We start from the raw sequence: 18,308 nt of genomic DNA, 5'->3' as shown, positions 1-18,308 counted from the left end.
TATGTGGACAGTGCAGGTCAGAGGCAGTGTTTGCTTAGTGAGATCGTTGTCATCAGGGCTTGTAGAACTTCCTGAGTTCAGGAGGTTTCTCTTCTCTAGAAGCTGAGAGCAGCAGAGACAAGACCTGGTCTGTGCAGCGGTGGACACTCTGACAAAGCAGTGGTCATGTGCAGCTCTGCAGCGTAGCCCGAGGCTGACTGACGTTTAGAAGGCGGTGTGGTCTGACAAGTCTGTGGGTTCCAGTCTGTGGGTTTATTAAGCTGGAGGCCAAGGCTGCTTGATCAAGAAGCATAGTACTTGCTGAAACCTTTTTATTTTTCTTTTTACCTTAGCCAGTTGGTGTTTTGCAGAGATTTAACTCTTGGTAAATAACCAGTCCCCTGCTAAAGTTTAGGAATTGCTCTGCTACCTTTTTTGAGCTCAGAGGTGTTCGGTGCATGCTGCAACTTTTTATTTATCTCTGTAAGGTTTGTAATAGTCAGTGAGAAGTGAGCCTGGCTTCTCCAGATGCCTGGTGATTTGAACTGTTTGCAGATGAGATCTGGCTTGCTGGAATCATGCAGATTTTTAGGCTTTTTAGAATTTTTTTTGTGTGGTAGTGATCTTCAGATGCCACCAGCTGAGAACTATTGGAGTTCTGTATAGTCTTTGCACGTGGCTTTTGCACAGGTCTTCTATTAAGAAGAACTTGCAAGTTACGCATCACAGTAATTAGTTTAACTTCTGCGTGAAAAGATTTGGTAGATAATCACCCTGGTGAAGTTGAATTTCCTCTTCATGCCATAGCAGACTTCTTTTCTGGGGGGAAGGGAGAAGAAAGGACATGAACAGCAGAGATGTTATTGAGGCATCCTGGTACCTAGATCCCCTTGGTTGGGTGTGCAGGAATGAGTTTCTTACGATTCTTGTCTGAAGCACTGTGAAAAATGCTTCCCTGCAACTGGGTGTGATCTGGGTGCAACCAATCATGTAAGGAAAACCTGGATGAAGTGCTACTCCAAGCATTTAGCGAAATGTTTCATGGAACATTTTGGCAAAAGGTGCAACTTCAGAATGGTATGTGTCCTTCCTGTTAGATGTGGAACAAGCCTATTTGGGATGGCAGTACAGAACAATGGTTCCCAGCTCCCCTGTTTGGTTTAGGCTTCTGCTAACCTGAGACCGTGATAACGTAAGGTTTATAGTACCAAACCCTAGCCTGATTGTCCTAAGTAGTCCAAATTCCACTGCTGTTCGCGCAGCGTAAATGAATGGGAGGTAGGCAGCGGTGTTAAGCATGATGTACAAGTGGAATTCAGTGGAGCAGTTCAGAGCAGTGTTCTGAGTACTTGTTAATTAGCATGACATACTCATTTTTGGATCTTTCCTCAGCAAATGAAAGTCTACTGATTGTAAACTTGCTTTTAGTTATTACTCTTTTATGACCTCTTTTAACTGACCTCTGTTCAAAAGCTACTGTTTGAGAGTTTGCTCAGGGCTGGAGGGAGGAGTGGGCAAAAAGACCCCTGTACTGCTAAAAGAAGCATGCTGAGCCTTGGAGTGACTGCAGTGTCACTGATCCAATCTTCAAGGAGAGTACTGAGATGAATAGGCAAGGTGGATAGTACTGCGTTATCTGCTGAGAAAAGATCCTAGTTTGAGTTGAAAATGCAACAAATGGGTAAAATACTGTTGTGTTACCTGACACCCAAGATGACTGTATTCACAGATCTTGCTGTCTTTGTTTGTCATAGGTGTGGGCAAGAGCAGTTTGCTGTTGCGTTTTGCAGATAATACATTCTCAGGTGAGTGTTCTGTTTACTTCGGTGAGTGAAACGGTCAAGGTCTGCTCCGGTGTCTGCTGGTTGGCAAGGAGCTGCTCTCTGCGTTTACGCTCGAGAGCTGCACTAGGAATACAGTATGTTTCTAGCTTGGCTTCTCTTGGTATAAGCCTCTACGAGCCACCCGGTCTGATCCTCACTTCCAACTGGAAGTCCCGCAGTATTTGAATACTGATGTGCTTCCAGAAATAGCATAGGGTTTTTAGCTTATGCTGTAGTCTGTGCCGACTTCTTATTGGCCATTTGGGATTCAGATTGATTGGATGTTGTGGCTAAACCACTTACATTTGCGATACAACTAACCGACGCACTGGGAGGAAACTCTTGGAATGGACTGTATTCACAATAAGGGTGTGCACAAGCATTTAAAGCAAAGCTTTGTCTCAGAATTTTCACAAGTGAGATGCTCGCCTAGTTACTGTCCGTTTCTTGTGATAGTTGAATGCTTACTCTTGACCACCAGTGCAGTAGAAGAATATTTTGTAACGCTGAGTTTTACGTTTTAAGGGTGGCATGGGAGAAGTGGCTTTCAGAAAAAGGCTACTAGCTGCAAATAAAAATATGCACATCAGCATGGCCCGATAGGGCATTTTAAAAGATAAGCTGATAGGGGGAACCTTGTTCTCTTGCCCAATCTGAGAGCTACTGCCAGATAGTGTTCAGAAGCGTGTTTTGGGACATCCAGAATAAACAAGACTTAGGTTCTCACTTACGCTTTCCCTTCAGGCAGCTACATTACCACAATCGGAGTGGATTTTAAAATCCGGACAGTTGAGATCAATGGAGAGAAGGTGAAGCTACAGATCTGGGACACAGCTGGACAGGAGCGCTTCCGGACTATTACATCAACGTGAGTATAACTGGATATAGTGATACGTAGCTTAGTGTATGGATCTTGTAGTTCAGAGTTAATGGCTTAGATGTTTTAACGTTGCAGTTGATTGGCTAACGATAGCTTGGCTCTCTGTACACTGGGAATTCTCTCAGCTGCTGATGGCCGTGATGAGGTTGTGGTTAGGTTTGAAACTGGGATTTCAAATTTCCTCACTCTTCTGTGTGTTTCCGCGGTGGCTTTGTCTTATTCCTCTGCTGCTGGTTTCCAAATGGTAGAACTGGAGTTATTTCGCTGTTCTGCATAAGCTATAAAACTTGTCCCTGAAGCTTGTCCAAGAAGGTCATTGTCTGATGGCGTGTGTTGCAGAAGTGCAGAGTACAAGCCCTCAGCCAGATGGTCTAACTAATAAATAGCTCTGAGATCGAAGAATAGGATTTCCGATATTTAGTTTTCTTTTGGGACAGATGCATTTTAGCGGCTGTCTGTGGAGTTCTGCTGAAGCAGATGCCCACATGAAGTTAACCTTTTCCTTGGTTCGAGTTCAGTCTCGTGCTCATTGTCCTTTCGCACAGCGTGTGCACAGCTTTTCCTGTTCCTGAAGAAACCACACCCAGAGCTGCAGTGGTGGGAACTAAGAATAACATGTGTTTGTAAACTGATTGCAGTAAAGGTGGGGCTGCTCACCGTGGCACTAGGAGAAGAGGAAGAAATAGACTTGGAAATGGAGCTTCTGTTTCCTTTGGGTATTAACTAGAAGTAATGATTCTTGAAAGACCTAGGTGTTTCACTTGGTCTTTCCTGACTGACTTCCCTTTTGGCTCCTGTTGGAGGGGAGGATCGTTTTCAGCTGATGTGTTGGTTAACTTAGACATCTAAATAATGAGATTGGTTGCATCTGTGTTAGGTCTAAACAGCTAGAAATGGCAAAACCGAACCTGATGTGTGCACTGCCCCTTTCCTCTGCGCTTCTGTACGGATATTACTGGATTACTTCCATTGTTTCTTAAGTGTTTAGCTTGAAGAAACTCGGTTGCCTCTTGGAGGGTTCCTGTGTGTGACATCACTTCTTGTTTCAGTGCTGCAGGCAGCCTGGGGCAGGAAGCAGCGAGGGGGAGGCAGCGATGCACTGCTGCAGCTCCCATCAGCTGTGCGCTAGGCTAGTCACAGTGCCCAATTAGTGCTGAGTCAGCAAATGGCCTTCCTGTTTTCAGATTCCCTGACACGACTCGGAGCTGCGTTAATGAGTGGTGGTTTGTGGGGCTGATGCCAGCTAGTTCAGAAAGCCATGGTATCCGGCACTGGTGGGGAATACCAGGAAAGGAGGCTTCCTCTTGTGAACGGGAATAGCTGCAAGTGGGACTTTGCATAGCGTTGTATGTAAGTTGTGGTTTTTTTTTTTGTCTTCGATCAACATTTAAAGTGGAGAAGCTGGAATGGTTTGAAGGCATTTGTGCCACGATCTGTTTGAACTCTGCTGCTACTTTTGCATAGCTTTTTACCCAAGTGAGGTATATTTTACTCTTGGGGAAACGAAGGCCTCAGTTTTCCCACCTTAACTTGGGTAGTTACAGCATCTTCTGTGGTCAAGGAAGATAGATTTGAATTTTGTGCAACATTAAGCAAAGAAGTTCCTGTGTCCCAGCGCATTTGAGGTGTTGAGGAAAACACTTTGGGAATGCTGGTTACATTGTCATGAGGACTCCTCTTGCTGCTAGGTCGGCTTGCTGGGACTGTCTAGCATTCACTGATATTTTTCAAGAGGACCTAAACATATCACCTATAAAACCTGGAGGTAATAAGGTTTGGATTTTAGAAATTATTCTGTCTGTCTTTATGGGCAAAGTAATATTGTAACTGATTGGCTTATCCCAAATGGAGTGACAAATCGAGTTACCATGCTAGTACTTAGGAAAGTGTTTGGCTCCCAAACCATGGGTGGAGTGTGAGTGCACTGTCAACAGGGTAGTTAGTCTTTGTCTGGTCTTTGACTAGATTGAGGTTTAGATTGAGGTTAAGCCTATAACAAGGTGTTCCTTCAGTATTACTGTAAGCCAGGAAGTCCCTTTACAGTTAAAGGTAGAGTTCAGATTGATGTTGAGCCAAGCCTGGTAAGGAAGTCTGAAATTAGAGCCCATCTGGTAATAATAGTAATAAGTTGGAATTACTGCTGTGCAGACCTAGAATTGCAAAATGGTAGAGGTGGTAGGAAGTTAATAGTAGAAAATTGGGGAACATTAAAAGGTTATATGCTATTTTGATTTTACTTGCCTACAGCTACAGAAGCTGAAGAGCAGAGTAAAACTGATAAGGAACAGAAATCACGATCTGGAGTATTCTACAGAAACTCAGGAAAAAACTAGAGCAGAGTTTCAGCCTGGGACGTATAAAAGGCAGCAGCTCTTTTTACTGTCTATTAAATGTGGAAATACTGGGATAGCTGGTGCGTAGTGGGAGGAGAGGCCAAACTGTGTGAATTTGGTTGGCGTGGAATGTCATCCAAACCCTAAATTTGATTTAAATTCACCAGAGATGTAGCATGCCAGGACTCGGCTGTATTCGCATGAACGCTTAAGATGTGTGAACAACCGGTTCCTGGGCTTGATGCTCTTGTACATGGGCTGCTTTCTCCTGGTCCAGGACTGTGGTTTTAGGATTTAAGCTTTAAAGAATGGTTGTCAGATGCTGGCTCAGGGTGAATGGTGATAGCAGAGGGACTTCCTGCCCTGATTTTTGTGGAATAGCACGTTCAAGAGAGGGATAGAGTTTTTGAGATGATAGAATTGCTGTGTCTTGTAAAGCAGATATGATGGTCAAAAGACTAGACAACTGACCTGTGGCATTAGATGTGCTTCCAGGGGCCTGAAAAAACGATGAGTATAGAAACAGATTATTAGGCATCTCTGGAATTGGTTAGAATTCTAAAGGACAAAAAATCAAGGAAACGTGTACTACAAACTAGTGAAATTGGGCAAAGGATGTTGGATTTAACCAGTGATCCATGATCTGTCTTTCAAGTTGGACAGTTATTTTTTTTCTTTTCTGGAATAAAGAACATGTGCCCAACTGAACTGATGCAGTCAATAATACTCTGTCTCCTAAATCTGACCCAGCTACTCTCATGCTTCAGGAAGCTAGTGGTTGTAACTCCAGGTGATAATCTTGGGAAGCATTTACTGGAGGAAATCGGAGAACTTTCATCTTGGTGTCTTGCAGTAGGGAGTACTGCAGTGAATGGCAAAACGTTCCTTCTTACAAAGGGATGCGTCAGGGATGTGAGGGGAGATTGCAGACGGCTGAAGGACGCGATGGGTTTGGTTAACCAGTTGTGAAGATTTTCTGTATCAAGTCTGCAGTATCAGTGGCAGTTTCAAAGGCAGTAGGCGTATGTCTTTAAGCTGCTTTAAATAGAATTCTGTAGGTAGAACAAGCAACTTAGGTGGTGCTGTGTTTATTTCAACTTAAATGTTACCATTCTCGAGGCTTTTCCACGCCGAAACTGAATGCAAAGCCTGTAGATCTATAAGTAACTTTTCCAACCATATGGAAGATGCTTGGCTGCTCCTAAGCATCCAAGGGCATATGCAGGTCAGGTTTGGTTGTCTTTCACCTCAACGGGATACTTCTGTGGACACTGCAAAGGTGAATAACTCTTCCATAACTTTTATTAACGTATTTATTGCTAGGAAGAGTAGCAGGTACTGGCTGTTGAGGTTTGTGGGGTACATGGCAGAGCACGACAGCTAGCATCAGTCATTTTTAGCCCTTGACTGGGAGGCAGAGGTTGAGAACTTCTTTTCTCTTCTGCTGTGATTTCTATGGTCTCCATCTTCCCTAAAATGGGGATAGGAAGAAGATAAGGCATTCTTTCCCCAGTGTCAAAGCCTCAACTACCTCTTGGTTGCCAAAAGCACAAAATTTACACCTACTCCTCCCTGAATGCCAAAAGCCCCATCTGTTCTCCACTCGCCAAAGCCTACAACTTGTTATAAAAGCAATTCTGCGCTGCATCATTCTGAAATCTGAAGTTTGGGGTAGGATAAATCAGATTTTGGTTTCTAGTACTGTCCTGCACTTGCGGTTGGGAAGTCTTTGCTGCGCTTGTTAAGCAGCAAAGATTGTTTGCTGTTATCTAGGTCCTAATGTTATCTAGGACCTAAGGCTGGATAGAACAAATGACGCAAAATAGTGTGACTAGCTTTTGGAGAAAAATGCGTATTATGGGGCTTAAGAGTTAGAGAATAAAAGATAGTTGTGGTCTTATCTGTGGGGCTGCTGGAAGGTTATGTCAGCCACTGGAGAAAATGACTTTTTAGTGTTGAGGAGGGGTTGGCAACCTTTCTAGAACAATGTGCTAGACAATTTTCCTCTCCAAAAATAGAAGTAGTGTATGCTGGCAGGAGTCAGGGGTTGCTGTCTTGCACAAAGGAAGATATTTCTGATGAGGTGGTTGGCACTATTAGTGCCCTGTGGCAGGAGCTCCCAGCTCCTGCGGAGTTTTGAGTGCCATGGTGGTCTGTGCTGCGTGGTCCAGCCCTCATCCCCCCGAGCAAACGACGACTGTGCTGACGACGTGTCAGGAGTGGAATCTGTTATGTGCAGGGTGCTTGTTGTTCTACTCCCTGACATCATACGCTTTGCTTAGAAGAAAACCTAGGTGCGTGGGCAAGGTAGGAGCAGCAGGATGCTCCGTTGACTCCTCTGGTTTGGATGACTGGGATAGCAGGCATGGTTTGATGGCGTGCACAGCAGAATGAAGCAGCTCTGCGTAGGTGTAGCTGAACCACCGCGTTTCTCTGAAAGCTGAGTGTTGTCTTTGCAAATGTAATGCTCACTGTTGGGGAGGAAGTGGTAGGTCAGCCTGAGGGTTGCTGAATTGAAGGACTGCTAGGTGATATGGGAGGCTTTGAAGATAATTAGTTTGTAGCTCAGATGTAGAGACACCTCGTGTGTTGATGGGATCAGGGATCTTTCTGATGCTGTCACACAGAACAGTATTCATCAAAACCAGTGTGCGGTACGTGCTCGTGTCGGGGGAGGGTGGATTATTTGTGCAACGTGTGGATTCAGGCTATGGAATGTTTTTTCGGCTAAAGGATCTAAGTTATGAAATAAAGTCTAGCTGGTAACGAATTAAAGCACAAGTGCAGTGCTGTGCAAGTTTTAAAGGTGTGAAAGGAACTGATGGCCAACGGACTACAGTGTCTGAAAGTGCAGGATCTCTGGTGGGCTGGGAAGAAGTAATTCTTATCTGAGTGAGTTCTGGCCAAGGAAAGTGAATGTACAGCGTAAATTACTGGGAAAACATGGCATAGTGTGCTGGATTCAGCACGTGAGAGCGGCTTCATGGTATTTTGCTAGCCGGAGTTAAACCACAACACATGGAAAAAGTACTTTACTGTCTTCTGAAAGTGCCCAGATGAGCAATAGGACTGGGCTCTCCTGCTTCCAAAGAGTATGTGTTGTATTGACAACCCAGAAGTATTGACACCCAGTGATTGCGAGGGGAGAGGGGTGGGGGAGATGTGTGCACTCTGGAAGCGATACATGCCTGTCTGGAACTCTGGATGGTTTCTAAAGCTGGTAGCTTCTGTTCTAGAAGGGCTGATGAGGCTAAAGGTGAGGGAGATGTAGTGACATGCTCAAGCACATCAGTAGCAGAAGGGAGCCCAAGCTGAGATCTTCGGAAAGGTAGTGCCCATGGATTATGTGAAAAGGCTTTAAAGTTCAAAGGTGTGTTCACGGAGTGGGAACGAGTTGGCAGGAAGGACTGGAGTGGTCACAGTGGGCATCTCTGAAGCGTAGGGGAAGAGGGAGTGCTGCAAGAGATGCTTGTGGTAAGAGATCAAGGTCTAGAAATGCTGGCACAATTGAAGGGAAAATCCTTGATTTTGGAGAGCAGGATGCTTGAATTTGTTTTATTAAAAATCTTGATCATGAGAAAGAGGAGGAAATTAAATGCTCTTGTGAGACCCCACCTGGAGTGCTGCATCCAGCTGTGGAACCCGCAGCATCAGAAGGATATAGTAACCGGTAGGAGTGAGTCCAGAGGAGGCCACGGAGATGCTCAGAGGGCTGGAGCACCTGTGCCATGGGGACAGGCTGGGAGAGTTGGGGTGTTCAGCCTGGAGAAGAGAAGGCTCCGGGGAGACCTTACAGCCCCTTCCAGTACCTGAAGGGGCTACAAGGAAGCTGGGGGGGACTTTTTACAAGGGCCTGTAGTGACAGGACAAGGGGGAACGGGTTTAAATTGAAAGTGGGGAGGTTTAGATTGGATATCAGGAAGAAGTTCTTCCCCGAGAGGGCGGGGAGGCACTGGGACAGGTTGCCCAGAGAAGCTGTGGATGCCCCATCCCTGGAAGTGTCCAAGGCCAGGCTGGATGAGGCTTGGAGCAACCTGGTCTAGTGGAAGGTGTCCCTGCCCATGGCAGGGGGTGGGACTGGATGGGCTTTAAGGTCCCTTCCAACCCAAACCCTTCTGTCATTCTATGAAATAAAGTTACATAATACATAAAAACTGGATGCTGGCAAAGACCTCGCTATCAACTGTGCCAATTACTTTTTTTTTTTTTTTTTTTTTGGTCAAAGCTGCCTCATTTGCAGTAGGGAAAAATACCTGGTACCCTGTGAATGTGGCTGAAAACTGAGGAGGTGGAGCTTCTTTTTTTGTATAGCATTCTCGTCGTGCACATACTGTCTGCCTTCAGGAGGTTCACGCAGGTGATAATGTTGGAACTTGAATTCAGATGTTTTTCCTGTGGATCAGAATTGCTCATAATTTTCTACAGGTGCTGGTTGCCCAAGACTAATGGGAATAAACTGAAACGGAGCTTATTTTTAATGGCTGAAGGTAGCAGAGCGCATGGAACGCACATATGGAGTCGATCTGTTGAGTGGGAAGGTGTGATCAGAACACAGTCGCTCAACAAGACAAATTTTTGTGAGCTCAAGGGAACTGTGATTGAGGGTTGAGTATATTTGGAGATCTGCTGAAATTTTAGTCTGTAAGTGATCTTTCACAGGTAACAAAATTAGTGCAAAAACTTGATGTGACTTGTACAGCGTGAAGGTTCACATCCCAGCCAGTTCTGAGGAGATACTGGGGGCACTGCTACCTTTTGCCCACGGAGCTGGAAGACAGTATTCATCTCTGAAGGGCCTGACAACCTGAAGAGGAAGTAAACAGCAGTCTGTGGACTTTGAAGCCTAATTCTGTAGACTTGATGAGCAGGGAACTCTGTACATTTAGAGGAATAGCATGTGATTTAGCTGTTGTAAAAGAAATACATGACTCATAGTGGGAAGAAAATGGGGGCACTTGATTGCTGTAACTTGGGGATTTATTATGAATCTTGTAGAAGGTAGGTGAAAGAGAGAGCTGAGAAGGTGATGCACAGCTTTCTTTTCCTGCTCCATAGGTATTACAGAGGAACGCACGGGGTCATTGTTGTCTACGACGTAACCAGCGCAGAATCTTTTGTGAATGTAAAACGGTGGTTGCATGAGATTAATCAAAATTGTGACGATGTCTGCCGGATACTAGGTGAGCTTCTGATCAGAATTACATCCTCTTCTTTAGCGGGCTGACCTGCTCAAGTACCAAACTGACGTTTTCTTTCCTTTTTAGTGGGGAATAAGAATGATGACCCAGAGCGAAAAGTGGTAGAAACAGAAGATGCCTATAAATTTGCTGGGCAGATGGAGATCCAATTGTTTGAGACCAGCGCCAAAGAAAATATTAATGTGGAAGAGGTAATGTAATGCGCAGAAGAGCACAGATAAAATGATTTGGGGGATAGTGGTTTGGGAAAGAATAACAATTACATTCTTCCCATTGAAGAAGAAAGAGAAAATGCTTTGTACGAGTTGCAAGTGAGTAGGTAAATTGTCAGAGACGCATCCAGCTGCGGTTGGAAAGGTTGGGGGAGTGAAATGAAGGAGCCCACGTTGCATTTGCACTAGCTTTGCAGTGCTAACCTATTAGGCATGGTGTCAGGAAAGACTTCTGAGGGAGAGTGCTTCTAGGAGGTAGGACTGCCCAGTCTTCGCTGCTGGCCTCGGTTGCCGAACTGACCTGTTTGTATTTGCTGGTTTGGGAAAGGAGATAGCGGCGTTACGGATTTAGCTTGGGAGAGTGAGTTGGGAAGGTACTGGATTTCCTCTGGGCCCATAGTGAGTTGGGGAAGATCTCTGAACCGTCACTGATATGGCTAGAAACGTGGAGTTGCTTCAGAAGGACAGCATCCCACCAACCCAGCCCGAGTTCCTGAGGTCTGAACTTGCTTGTTTCTCTTGCAGATGTTTAATTGCATTACAGAGCTAGTCCTGCGAGCAAAGAAAGAAAACTTAGCAAAGCAGCAACAGCAGCAACAGAATGATGTGGTGAAGCTAACGAAGAACAGTAAACGGAAGAAGCGGTGCTGCTAATGCCCTTTCCCTGCTGCAGAGACTCTGCTCTCAGACAGATCAGCCCCTCCAGCTAGACTCGGGCAATTCCACCGGGGCAGGCTTTGGGAGGACTTTCTCAGTTTTGTGCCGTTATTTAAAGATTATTTTTTTCTCCATGTTTTCTATCAAGAGGCGCTGGCACCTTACCACTTCAGTGCCAAGAAGGTATCGGATGGAATCTTGCCCCTCTCTCCTCCCCTGCTCATTCCAGTGCGCCTTGTAGACGAGAAGGACGTTGCCTACCAAGTGGACTAATTAACCCAAGAGTTTGTATATAATGTATATTGCTTTAACCAGCCTCGCCTCCCTGTTGTCGCTTTGGCTTATGCCTTCTTAATGTCAACCGATCATGGACTGCAGAATTCATCTTTTTAAAGAAACAGTACAAAGTTCTTAATTCGAGTTGGCCCCAGGCTGGCAGCAACTGCTCCCTGGGGCCTCCGACTTCATTTCGGTTGGGCTCCGGGCTGGCAACTGGTGCCCCTGGGGCCTACGGCTTCACCTGGAGTTCCAGGCTTTTACTGGGGCTCAGGCTTTGTTTTTCTAGGTACCAGGATTGCAGGCGTTGCTGCTGGAGCCTGGGGTTTCACTTCACCAGCCCCTGGGCCGGCAGCTGGCGCTGCTGCTGGGGCCTTGAATTTCAGTTTGCCATGAGCCAGCTTTGTGGCTGGGTCCTTGGGTTTCACCTCCTTGTGCTGCAGCCCAGCTGTACCTGTGCTCTCCTTTCGTTTCTATCAAGATACCGAAAAACAAACCGACCTGCAGAGGGGGGATTTATTTGGATAAAACTTGTTTTGTTTTTTTTTTTAAAAAAAGGCAAGTTTAACTCCTTTGACCTCTGCTTCTGCCAGGGTCCTAAGTGAGGGTCCATTTCTTTTGAGAACAACAAAAAACCCATGTGATTCTGCCAAAAAAAATCCCCAACTTTTCCTCATTGCCCTGTCCACAAACAGGCGATCTGAACTCGAATGTGAATTTTGGTGGCAAAGCTTTTGTTTTTGAGAGAGAAAAGGCATGAAAATAAATCCAGCTGTTCTGGGTTGATGTCTGAACATGAAAGCTGCTGCAGGATCGTTCCCAGGATTCTTCCCTTAGGAAAGAGGACTGCTGTTTAATGTAAAGAGACGGAAAGCTTGCTTGCTTGGGTTGTGTGGCGGTGGAGGATCACCTCTTGGAAACAAACCGGTCTCGCTGCGCTCAGCAACGGTTTCTGGCCTTTGCTGGCCTCTGAGGGCTCAGCTCATCGGCCTGGAGAGATGCAGTGAAAGGTGGAGAGTGTACGTGCGTGTAACTAAAATATCACATCTCTGGGCCGGAAGCACACGCTCAGCACCTGAGTAACTGCCTGAAGACTAATAAACCCCAGGCTTGTTCCTTCAGGTGACTAGAAGGCACGGGGGGTGTGACTTCCGTTAAGGCTTTGAAGGTGGACGTACTCGTTTTTTCAGTCCGTGGCCCTGCGGAAGTGCGGGCCTTAGCGCGGTAGGATGTGATTCACCCGTGTCCGTGAGCTTGGAATCGACCCACTTCTCTCCCTTCCTCTCCCTCCCCCTGGAGAGGCTAAATTTTAGTCACTTGTTTTGCCTGCATTTTTTTTTTAGATTTTACGGGTTGTGGTGAGAGCCCTGATCATACAATCACGTCACAATCAATCACTTTGGAGACTTTTTAAAAGACGCAAGCGATGAATGTGCGACACGTTGGGGTTTTCTTAATCGGTTCAGGTGCTGGGAGTACGTCCCCAGCTGACTCAACCCGCCTCTTCTCCACATATCTTTCATTGGGAACGCGAGGGTAAGGGTGAGCCGGGATGATATTGCCAGTGTGAGCTCTGATAATTGTAAGACTTGAGCGGCGACGGGAGGTGGCGGGTGAAGTTACGCCGGTCCATCCCGGCTGCTTCCTGACGTCGAACGCGGCGTGTGCCCGAGGAGGGAGCTGGGCCAGCGCTCGGCGCTTCCCTGCTGAAACGAAGCTGTCCCAGGCCCCCGACCGCCTTGGCAGTCGGGGGCCCGGCTGTGTTCCTTGGCCACGCTGGCGGTGGCGTGCGTGCGGATCTAGGAGGGGAGGAACCTCATATAGGCAGGAATAAAGAAAATGTCTGAATTTACTGGAAATGATGCAATAAAATGAGGAAATGGTGCACCCAAACCTGGAGTGTTCTCTTGCATGGAAAGGTTGGTCCTCTTTGAGTCCAGGGGCGTGCCAGTCCCGGCTGGAAGTGGGATTTCTTTCGTTCTCCCTGCGGAGGAGCCCTTGCCTCTGCTCTCGCCACCGGCTGTTCCCTTGGAAGGGGAGGGGGCTGTGTCTCTAGTGGTGCTGATGTGAAGTTTCCTAAATGTGGAGCAATGGAATGTCTAACTGGTTTGCTAGGATTATTTCTGTAATGAAAGTTTCTAATTATGCTTTTTAAATAATTTTAAAAAACTAAAAATAAAGGTTACAAGCTGCCAAATCTTTCCCGAGGCTGTTTCCTCTGCTGTCCAGCATCTGGAGGTGGAGGGGGGTTGTTGGAGCTGCTGTAGGTAGAGGGTGGTTGTTTTCCTGGGAGGGGGCATTGGCAAACCCACGGTTAGCGCCGTCAGGTGTGCGGTTGCTGTTCCGGTTTTCGATGTGAAGGCAGGAGCGGGCCGGACCCCGTAACCTTGTTGCTTGTGACAGTGGGATGCGTGTGGTGTCACTGCCCTCTTCGCTCTTTCCGCTCTGCGAAGTGTTGAGCGAACTTCAGAGGCTTCTCCTCAGAGGCAGGAGGGGTCATATCTGAGTTGATTAAGCAGCATCCCGAGTCTCTCCTCGCTTTCCCAGGACGCGAACGTATGTTTCTCTGGACAGGAACTAGGCGGCTGGTGCGCTTGTTGCCCTTCGTGTTCACGGCCCTGGGCCTGCCCTTGGCGAAGGGCGACGGGAGGCGCCTTTTCTTGGGTCTGAGCCTTTTCTTGGGTCAGCGCTGTCCCGGTGTGACTCCGGGAGTGATTCCGGACTCCCGGTGTGATTCCGGAGGGGAATCCTGGGGATGTGTAGGTGGTCTGAACTGCAGCTGGCACAAGCCGGAGGTGTTTTGTTGTCCACGTGTGTTCGGTGTCTGAACTCATTAATCTTGAACATCCCTCTATATAGAGGCCAGTAAATGGCTGGGAAGGGGAGAAGCTCTACAAGCTCCCCCCCTCCCTCTATTTTCCTGCGTGGCGGGAGATGGAAATGCGTCGGATGTTCCTTCCGAGCGCATCCAAGCGCTCTTGGTGGCCGAATGTCTTGGGGCGCCGAAGCACTGAAGGGGCTGTCAGCTGCTGACAGCTCAGAAAGCGGCTTGCTCTGCAGCCGGGCTAGGTAAGCAGTGACCTGAGAGCGGAGACGGCGTCGTAGAAATGATCTGCTTTATTCTGAAGAGAACTATTTACAAAAGAAGTAGAGCATTGTTTTTTTACTAAAAATATGCCTTTATAGACTTTTATAATATGTATCTTATAAAAACCATACATTTATTTACATTACTGCTACATACAAAAGTTACAGCACTGTGGTATATGTACATATCTATAGGTACATTCTTTCTGCTTGTCCCTGCTGTGTGCTTTGTCCCTCTCAATCCAAGGGAATCGTTGCTGCAGCACCCAGACGTCTTCCTTTCTTGGCTTTTTGGTTAGCACAATCTTTTGCTTTTTATAGCCGAGCGGGGAGTAGAGAGTTGGCCTGATGCAGGGGCGTATCTGGGATTTAACCATTCTAAGTAGGACAAGCTGCCGAGTCCTGGTGCGTGCAGCGCTGCCTGCAAGCTCGCCTCTCGCGTCGCAGTGCAAAACCGTTGCGTTGGCATTAACTGACGCTCACCTCGACGGCAACATTTGCCTGAGGATAAAGTGCTAGTGACTCGCCTTTCACGTGTCCTGGTCAGAGGGGCTTCCCTTGCAGAGGTTGCTAAAGGGAGATTGGTCCCCTGCCCTCAGGCCGCTGTTTCTTAACTGTGGGGAAAGTCCTCTGTAACCTTAATCTCAGCAGGCATCTCTCCGCGCAGCAGTATTTGAACAGTGACTGTGCAGCCCCACTGTTCTAAAAGCAAGGGTGAGTGCTGTGTTTAGAGCTGCTGATCCCACACCCCGAATCTGCGGTGGGATCCCGCGTACCTGCTGGATTAACGTGCTTCCTCTGTCTCATTCCCTGGAGCCGATGTTTCCTTTCCACCACGTGCGTCCTCCGAGTGTCACAAGTGGAGCATCTTCTGACCCGGCGCTGCAAGGACGACGCCAGGCTCCTGGCCACGATGGGGTGGAGGTGAGCGCGTTGACAACAGCTCGAGGTGAAATAGTCAGGACCTTGGTAAAACACGGTGTGACAGATGAGAGTGTGAAGGGCTGCGCTGATGAGGTTTTTGAAGACCACAAAACCTAGCTGCTGTGTTAAGGCAGTTTCTGTTCCTCTGGAGTAGCAGCTCAGCACAAGGAGGTCTCCTTTGGTGTGTTGTCCAGGTCACTAAACCCAATTCTCTCCTGTTTCTGGCTTCAGTAGTGCAACTAAGTCTTTAGGGTTAAGGAACTGGTTTTAAGAAACCGTGCCCAGCTGGTACCTTAGAACACGCTGACTTTCCTCTTGCAATCTCTCAGGTTGGTGTTATTAAATAAATAAACTGGCGATGGGATTAAGGTGGGCTCCTCCTTGAGTGAAGAGATGCGCATTTCGGCTGCCTACCCCCGCGACTGAACGCGTCACTCCTCTCAGCAGGGACAGAGCAGAAGGCACCTTCCTTCACCTCATTCCTGCCCCTCTGTTGGCCGACTTAAGGCCCATTGCCTTGGGCTTGCACACAGATACATCCTCATGGGGGTAGAGCCCTTGGGGCCTGGGAAACGACAACTGACAGGAGGAAAAAGGCCTGTCGGGACCAAGATGTTGACGTGGCTCTCCCACAACGAGCAGAGCAGCGTTTTCGGACAGTGCAGGAGACAGCCGTGTGCAGGTACCAACCCGCGCCTCGCGCTGCAGGCGTCAAGGTTTATGGTGACGCGTATGGGCATAACGGAGTCCTGACTGTGGGAGGTGCTGAGCGCGTGCCTCGCGTCTCTGCCTTGCTGAGTCCCAACGGGTAAGAGGGGAGGGTGAGGACTTGCCATCCTGAGAGCGTGCCTGGCGCCGCACAGAGTCCCTTGCCCTCACTCGCACGAGTGCGTATGAGCAGGTACTCAACGGCTGAGCGCTGCTTAGAGAGGCCAAGGTTCGGTTCCCTTCCCTGCCTGTGAGACTCCAGATCCCTTTCCCTGTAAGCATCAAGCTGTATCAGTGCTGCTTTCCCTAAGCATTTCCTGGACCAGGATCTGCAATCCCGGGTTTGTTGCTTGCAAGTAAACGGGTTTTACTGCTCAGCTTTTCACCATCGTTTTCAATCCCAGAGTGCTCTGCTCTTTGCAGTATGGAGCTACCTCAGTGCACGGTGATTTCGTACCAGCGTGGTAGTTTCATGCTAACAAGGAGATACGGGAATGCTCAAATCTGTGTAGGCAGGCAGGATGTTTGTACTGAGGTATTATGGATGTCCTGTCCCATAGTTAAGTTGAAGAACAATAAAAAACCCCCCCAACCTCTTACCTGCTGCTGAGAAGGCGGCGTGTGATGCCTGACTCCAGCAGAGAGCTTGGTGCTGTAAATAGTGAGCAGAGACAGCAGCTCCCTGTAGGATGGTGTGTTAGCACCTATGTTGCTGAGCAGGGCGGAGCGGAATGTGTACCTAGCTCCCTCTCCTGTGGGACAGTGTAGGTGGTAGCCTCTTTCAAGCCACCGGGAAACAAATTAGGGTCTGTGGGTATTGTGAGCGGGGAGAAGGTGTGAAAATGGCATGACATCTCTGAACCTAGGCTGGCGCTCCTGGCTGGTTTATGATGGCAGACCGTTAAAGACAAGAGCTGGAAGGAGCCCACCCAGGGCACGGGGAAGGTCCCTACCGAAGTATTGCAGGATTTCCAGCACCGCTGTGTGCATGCGCCGAACGAGCGACGTTCCTCCTCGCCGACCAAGCCATGCCGACAGCAAAGCAGGCTCTCATCATCTTCGGTCGAAAGGAGATCGGAGTACCTGCTCGCTGAAAGGCTCAGGACCCACAGGCAGGAACAGATACTCATCATTTTCGGCAGGCCATGGCTAATGTTACTGCGTGGGGCAGAGCGAGCTGCAGGCTTGCCAGAGCTCTGCAGCCACCCTCGTCACCTTTGGCTTCAGTGAAGGTAGATGCCTGTGTGCTTTCTGAGGATCAGGTCTACCAACCCAGCATCAAAGACCTCCTGACTTCAGCATGGGTAGGCTGTCGGTGAATTGCTAGTTAGGCTTTTTGGGGGCTTATCCCATTAAACTGGCAGGTTTCTTCCTCTGGGGGGTGTGCACGGCTTTGGGGAATGGTGTGTGACTTGCTGAAGCTCTACAACTACCTTTGGTCGTTGGAGGGACGGCCGGTGCCCCAGGACTGAACATCCACAACTTTTATCCAGTTTGTAACCCTGTCGTAGATGGTCAGTCTCCCGGGGAGACATCCTTAACATTCCGGGTAACACCAAACTCCGCGACTCGTGTCGCGGGGACAGGAGGGAGCTAGAGACGACAGTAACACTGGCCACCCCACGAGTGCCCTGATCTGCGAGGAGCCTGGGTTCCCAGCGAGGGGCGAGCAGAGCTGCAGGGGAGATGGTGCCCAGGCAGGATCCGCAGCGAGGGCTCAACTTCCGCCACAGAGAAAGCTACGCTTGTCAAAACACGGCAATGCTGGGGCCGGAGTGACTCCAGTCGCTGGGATGGATGAAGGATGCCAGGACCGAGGGGCGGTGTAAGTGACTCCCCGCTCTTCTCTTGCGTTCGGCTCTCTTCCCCCGGTGCTCGCTGTGACGGCAGCTCTCAATCCCCTGCGCCGCTTTGTCTTGGGGCTGCTGATTTCCTTCTCCAGCATGAGAATACTTTTAAGACAATCAGATTATTCTTCACAGCAGAAACTGGACTATGTCAGAGCGCCTACAATATACCCTGAAGTTTATCACTTCACTTAAAGAATCAGAAAAGTTTCTTTCTATCAGTATCAAGTCAATTTGCACATCTCCAACTCATGTAAACATTTGGTTCAGACCAGGTGTGGTATAAATAGTGCAGTCTCAAGGGTCAACTCCTTTGCCCCCTTCTTTTTTTTCTTAGTGGATCAGAGTTGGGTCCATCAGCAAGCCGGGCAGCTGCCCCACTCC

The 18,308-nt window shown here is 48.1% G+C and overlaps 1 protein-coding gene across 1 annotated transcript; it reads left to right on the top strand.

Moving 5' to 3' along the window:
- Positions 1–1,708: 1,708 nt before the first annotated feature.
- RAB35 (RAB35, member RAS oncogene family) lies at positions 1,709–11,396 on the top strand (the record flags this gene model as incomplete). The annotated part of the gene is made up of 5 exons (XM_010158405.1): positions 1,709–1,784; positions 2,547–2,670; positions 10,071–10,195; positions 10,280–10,404; positions 10,951–11,396. Coding segments are annotated over 5 exons (579 nt in total), but the record flags the coding sequence as incomplete, so codon positions are not given.
- Positions 11,397–18,308: the final 6,912 nt, after the last annotated feature.

This window comes from Eurypyga helias, unplaced genomic scaffold, assembly GCF_000690775.1.
Source record: "Eurypyga helias isolate BGI_N326 unplaced genomic scaffold, ASM69077v1 scaffold18829, whole genome shotgun sequence".
Lineage (NCBI taxonomy): Eukaryota > Metazoa > Chordata > Aves > Eurypygiformes > Eurypygidae > Eurypyga > Eurypyga helias.
This window is presented reverse-complemented; position numbering and strand designations above follow the sequence as displayed.